The 7,055-nt window shown below is 29.1% G+C and overlaps 1 protein-coding gene across 2 annotated transcripts in view; it reads left to right on the top strand.

Moving 5' to 3' along the window:
* LOC108692468 (cytochrome P450 6A1-like) overlaps positions 1–7,055 on the top strand; it is a 22,317-nt gene that overhangs the window by 6,376 nt on the left and 8,886 nt on the right. For both annotated transcript variants that reach the window (XM_018200725.1, XM_018200724.1), the window contains exon 2: positions 4,483–4,855. In XM_018200725.1, coding sequence (XP_018056214.1) covers positions 4,523–4,855 — 333 coding nt within the window. In that variant the 5' untranslated portion in view covers positions 4,483–4,522. The remainder of the gene's footprint in view (positions 1–4,482; positions 4,856–7,055) is intronic.

The raw sequence follows: 7,055 nt of genomic DNA, 5'->3' as shown, positions 1-7,055 counted from the left end.
AAGCTTATAACCAGTTATTCGTTGATAATTTTATAAATAATTTTTTTTAAATCAGTGTTCATTTTTCAAATGAAGAATTAACCCAAAATCTTTTTTTTATATATATTTTTTTAATTTGTATATTTATTAATGCATATAAATACTATTAATCTATTTTGCCGTAATTTCGCTTTATTTTTGTTATTCACAATTGCATCAACTTGACAGGTCCATTCATAATACCATTTTTGATGTGACATTTTAGATTTTATAGTTACTTTACACAATATAATTAATATAATTACCATAAAAAATTTATCGCTGTTAGCCTATTTATAGATAGTGATATTCGAGGTTAGCGACATATGAAATAACGTGATTCATTTGTCGCTGAATATGAGCAATGAGCGACACCATGAATACATAAGGCCGCAGCACAGACTTTTGCATAATGCATAAGCGAATCAACTAATCAGAATCTTTCCTTTCTTCCATTCCATGAAAAAGAAGAATTTTGATTGATTGATTCCTTTATGCATTATGCATTATGTAAGAGTCTGTGCTGCCGTCAATACCTTAAAGATGCCTTTACATGGCAGCGTCAGCGTCGAACGTCAGAGCATGCGCAGTAATATGTTTAATAATTTTACTGTAATTGAATTTAATGTACGAGATATACTAATAGTGGAATCTTGTAGTTTATACTGTTTAATGTAAATAAATATAAATTTTAAGCATTATATGTTAGGATAGTAATGTATATCAAAACATAATCTCTCATAATTTATCATTTTGCGTCAAGAAACTGCGCAAAAGATTATTACGCAAGAGTTTGGAGATTCAAACTTCTGTGCAGTAATCAGCAGTAATCTTCTGCGCAGATACTCGACGCTCGACGCTTGCATGTAATGGCACTTTAAGATGTTATTTATCTAGAGAGGAAAATACAGTAGGGGGAAAGTTTACGTAGAGGCGCCACTAAACTCGAGCGCCCTCTCTATATATATTATCTACGATAATAACCATGTAGATCAAATTTAAATTACACAATGACGAATATTGAAGACGAACATTGAAAGATAAGACAAAATTTTCTTTTTTACTATTACATTGTTTAGGGAAATGATTGGATGATATGGGATTAAATATCTGCTACACCACAAACAACGCTGAGAGCAGGATACACGCGTGCATATGTATCGCATGCATTTGCATGAAATTAAAAAGAGTTAAGATTTGAAATTTATTTTAATTTCCTTTTTGGTAAAGTTTCTTACAATAATTTGTTTCTGAGTTATATATTATACTGAGTTTATAAGAAAAAGTCTGTTTTGTAAGATTTTCTTTAAAAACACTATTACTCATGTAAAAAAATCGTACAAAAACGTTCCACATAAATACAGATTTATTTAAAAATTAATGATCTTAAAGATTATTCCATGCAGCACAAATACCTTTCAGAGATATTTCAGAAATGTTTCATGTGTGAAATTGAAATATCTCAGAAGCATTGCAAAATATTTCTGCAATTTTGAGATAGCAAAATGTCAGCGATTTTTGCACTTGAAACCTTTCTGAAAATGCTCTGAAACATTTCGATAACCTTTTAGAGCACTTTCAGAAAGATTTCAACAAGAATCGCAAACATTTTGCTATCTCAGAGTTATTTCAGAACTATTGCAGAAATATTTTGCAATATTTTTGAGATATTTTAATTTCACATGAAACATTTCTGAAATATTTCTGAAAGGTTTCTGTGCTGTATGTACTTCTTTTTGGTATTAAATGCATTATTATTCAAGTGCTACAAAAAAATAAAATTTTGCTTTTAAAAACACTTGATGTGCTGTCATCTTGGAGCCCAATTTTGGGGCTCACTTTGTAAGAGAAATGCGCTCCTTATATTCTCGCCCAGGTATTTCTTGTTTACGAATATATGTTCTCCACCGCGGCCTCTGTCGGCGGATATGTGTAATTTATTGCATATGAAAGATTTCAGAAACAACTTAATTGAAAGGTTGCAAAACGATTTAATATGAAATGTTACAGAAATAACTCAACTAAAAATTTTGTAAAATTGTGTTCATATGAACAATTTTAGAAACATTCCTGTTGCAACATTTCATGTGATATATTGCAAAATTCTTTCAGAATTGTTACACATGAAATGTGAAAAGTTGAAATGATTTTGAAATTATCTGCACTTTTCTGCAACTATCGGTGTTGTATGGGATATACTTTTGTGCCTGACAACTAATTCTCAACTTGACGCAATAGTTTGAAAAAGAAATTTCTTTTCTATCTTTTAATGCCCTATTTTCAATGTTCGCAATTTTGTAATACATAAAGGACTGGGCACATTTTAAATATAATAAAATATTTTGTATTTTGTATTTTGTATTTCAAGAAGGTCATTCGATGTATTTTGTATTTCAAATACAATTTCAATGTATTTTGTATTTGAAATGCAAAAAAAATCCTTGACAATAAAATCATGACAAAAAAAAAATTGAAGTTAACAGACCTCCCAGCAAACGAGAATAAATTAAAATGGATTGAATTTTTTTCTATCCAAATGCGTATTTTAAATAGTGAATACTTTTTTTTTAATTTAATTGGATGCAATTGAAAAACTGCATTTTCTATTCAAAATTTGGAATTAAACAGTATTCACAATTGTGTTGTTGTGCACAGAAAAAGCTAATATTATTTTTAGATTGAAAAGTATAGAGATATGCTCAATTCCTATAAATGAATAAAAATGCTTTCAGAAAAAACATTGAAAAGCATTCGTTTTAACATTCGTGAATCATATTTCCGAAAATCTGAATCCATTTCAATTCATTTCAATCCATTCTCGTTTGCTAGACTATTGGCTGAGTTCGAAAACATTAGGATTATGGCAGAGAACGAGGCATAACGAGATGTAAGAGGCTCCGCACAATAAAAGGAATAGGGAACAGAGAACAGAGAATAAGAATTTCAACCTATTAGAAACTGTGTATTCCACAATATATGATTTGTGATAGATTGAAATTCTTATTCTCTGTTTCGTGTTCCTTTTATTGTGCGGAGTCCTTAACTATTGTAGTCGTGACGTAGAGTAATGGCTTCTGCACATTGGACGCGGAAACGCTTATCGCGCGGCAAAATGCGACATGATAATGAATGAACATGTTAGGAGCTATAAGCTTATTGTCTATTGCGTTACATTTTGCCGCGCAGTAAACGTTTTTCTGCGTCCAATGTGCAGAAGTCATTCGCTCTACGTCACGATTACGGTAGTTAGTGTGTAGAACAAGCCTTACAATAGAATCGTAAGAAATTAACCAATCATAGTCAGTTATTCTTCTCACATTTAACTGTGATTGGCCAATTTCTTACAGCTTACAACTTGCCTATTATAGAACAGACATAAAGCCCATTCTACATTAGACGTAAGCCGATCGCATTTGTTGCAACAGCCAATCTGAAATTTGCATTTTTAAATCAACACTTCATATTGGCTGTCGCAACAAACTTGCGATCGGCTTGCGTCTAACGTAGAAAAGGCAGAGAAGAACGTATATCGCAGTGACTAATCGGGAAAGTGCCGGCAAGTTTTTTATTTAAAAATTTTGTTATTTATAAATTTTAAGTCCAATTAATATTTCATTTGTTTTATAATAAGTGATTTTGTGCGACGATCGTGCATATTTTATAATTAAAAAAAATTTGAAAGTATTTTATATTTTATATTTTGTAATTCAAATATTAATATTACCAATATTTTGTATTTTGTATTTTAAATACTTTGATGATGTATTTTGCCCAGCCTTGAATACACTTTGTATAATTCAAATTTGATCTGCATGATTATCAAAAGGAAAATGTTTATTCTTTTAATTTGAACTTTGGTTCATCTCGCTATGATGATTTTTCATTGAGATATCGTTGCTCGAAGATATTAAAAGTTTGTGCTAAAATTTGATTTCTCGGATAAATATATAATAAAAAGTATAAAATATGAAATCATTCAATAATTGATAACGTTTAATATAAATTAGTTGTTATTGGTCAAAAAATGTTAGAAATAAGATACTTGATATATAATTATAACAGCATCAAAGTAATATCAATGTGATAGACTATTATAATAGATTAGAATATTAACTGTCAATGAATTAATTATTGAAAGCATCAATATTAATATACGATTATTTCTAGCAGCTTAGAAATATGAAGAATTTTTTGTTAGTATTATTGTCCTCAAAATATATGTTAAATTAAATTCAAATTTGAAAATCAATATTAATTTAAATAAAATATGTATTACCACAAGTTAATATATATAACACGCATGTAAGATAATTTCATGATGATCGTTTTAATAACGATAAAATTTCATCAAATCTAATTTAGACTCAAATCTAATATATCTTATTAAAAGATACATTTTATTTAAATTTTATCTTTGTAATACGGAGGCTTATATATAACAGAACACTGTTTCTTCTTTTTCAGTAAAAATCATTTGCAATAACCAACTGAAAGTTATTAGATAATGGGACCTTTCGAAATACTATGCGGCATTGCCGCCGCAGTTCTCGCTCTTTATTATTTTCTCACATCAACTTTTGACTTTTGGAAGTCACGTGGTGTTCCTGGTCCACGACCGATACCAGGACTTGGTAACTTTAAAGACATTATGTTAAATAATATATCTGCGGGTGATTATTTAGCAGAAATGTATAACACCTACAAAAATGAACCATTAATTGGAATATTTGCTAGGAAGACACCCATTCTTATTATAAAAGATCTCGATTTAATTAAGGATATTCTTATCAAAGATTTTACCAAGTTCGCCGACAGAGGATTTCCCGTTCTCGAAAAAGTAAGAATATTTAAAAAATTATTATAGTATAAATTTATGAAGTATGAACAAGATATATACAACTTTTTTTAATCCTGTGTCTTTTTTAAATTTACGCATGCATATACTTTTATACAGTGCCGGGCCGGCTGAATATCTCGGAAAGTATGTGTTTTTGAGAAAAATAGTTAAAAAAATTTATTCATAGATCTATTCAATGATCTTAGTTCAATGATCAGTTCGACCTTGGATGATGTCGCCAATGTCAAATTAAGATCACATTGAATTTTTTAAATTGAACACTCTATTTTTTTATTTCAGAATCTAATAACTGATATCAAAAGCTTGTCAAAACATTGCAATTCATTTTCATGAAGTACTTTTCAAGTTATAAGGAAAGTTACAGCACTGCCATTATTAGTATTAATATTAAGATATCCAATCGATGCGAGACTAAACATCTTGAATATTGTTCTAATACATATATATAATACATATTCAAATGAACATAATGAACATAAATAAATAATGACGAATATATAAGTGGACTTTATGGTCCTTTTAAGGATGATGACATGAAATGATAAATATTTATATTTATATGTAAAAATTAATGCAGAAACCTGATATTCTTAGAAATTTCCAACCTCATGAGTATGGTGCAACTTTGTTGCGAATTCATTATCCTATATTTTATAAATTTTATTCAAATTTTATCCGTCAGATTCAATACAAGTCGTATTTGTGGGAATAAAGTGGTCTATCAAGTCCAAATATCCTAGTAAACACACATGTCTAAAAGACCATGGTGGTCATCATCTTCTTTCCTCTTGAAACAATAAAATTTTGGTCTAAAAAATTTTTTTTTAATTTCTTTTTTTCAAGATGTTCGCATGTATATTGATAAAAATGATTTACTCTGTATAGTTGCACATAAATTTACAAATTAAACACAGATATTGAAGCACTCATAATCATCCCTCCGCCATCAGAAATGTCAGGAAATATAATAATACAAGCAATACAGATATTACGTTTACTACAGCATCTGTGCTTATAAACGTGTCTTATATTTACATTGTGAGTCGGCAGCAATGTAAATGAAATATACAATCTGATAATGATCAAAAAACGAGATTTTCTATAATACATGTGATGCTATTAACGCCAAGCCAATCCTCCATTTCCAATTGACCACTTCCGAATGATCTAATAATCATTACGTTTACACGCTGACTGACTATAAAGAAGAACCAATGTCCTATCGTTACTGGCTACTTTACAGATTATCCTCACCACCGGAATTATCCTCGCCACCCGGAAATCAATTGCTTATATCTATAGTAGTACCCTCCTTCCCCAAGTTTGGGAAATATCCTATGTTTTACAGGAAAGCCATTACAGGAAAGTCATGACAGCGATCTATACATGTTTTTGGTTTAAATACTTTGTAAGATGTCTAAATGACGATAAACATTTATCTAGAACACCTATAAGCTGCCGAAAATATATTGGACAATCATTTCATAGCATTAAAGCACTGAAGATTAAATTTTGCACTTTGGTCTATTATTATATTTATATGTATAATGTATCTATATTGGTATATTTATATGTATAATGTCACTTGTTTTACAACGGCAACGTCGTACTTCGTTGTACATACACAAGTCATTTAATTGTAGTTTAACGGTTTCTATAAAAGTCATAAATTATTTGAGTCGCAAGTTGATTTCAAACTCTGTGTAAAAATTGTAAAATGGCCTCGAAGAAAGATTTTATATAAATTGCATTTTAATTAAAATTCCATATTTGAATAGCATGTTATTAAATTGAATCTTTAATTGAAAAAAGACGAAATAAAAATACATACATATGTACATTATAGATAACATTTATTTCGTCTTTTTTCAATTAAATAATTATTTACAAAAAATGTAAAATTTAGAGTGTTTCCAAACTTATGAAGGATACTGTAGATGCATATGTATAAATCTCGAAATTATTCTTTTGCTTGAAAATTTTTATATATAATTGTAATTTCTAATTAAGAAACTGCACGATGTGATTATATAATTATCCGTTATATTATTGACTAAACGGATAAAGCGTGCTTCTCAAACGTTTGTGAAAATATTACAAATGAAAATTTTCGAGCACTTAATTAGCAAGTTTAATAGAGTACTTTAAACTAATTTATCTTTTTATCCTAAGATTCGTT

Source organism: Atta colombica, unplaced genomic scaffold (genome assembly GCF_001594045.1).
Source record: "Atta colombica isolate Treedump-2 unplaced genomic scaffold, Acol1.0 scaffold72, whole genome shotgun sequence".
Taxonomy (NCBI): domain Eukaryota; kingdom Metazoa; phylum Arthropoda; class Insecta; order Hymenoptera; family Formicidae; genus Atta; species Atta colombica.
The sequence above is the reverse complement of the archived record's forward strand: the minus strand, read 5'-3'. Positions and strand labels throughout refer to the sequence as shown.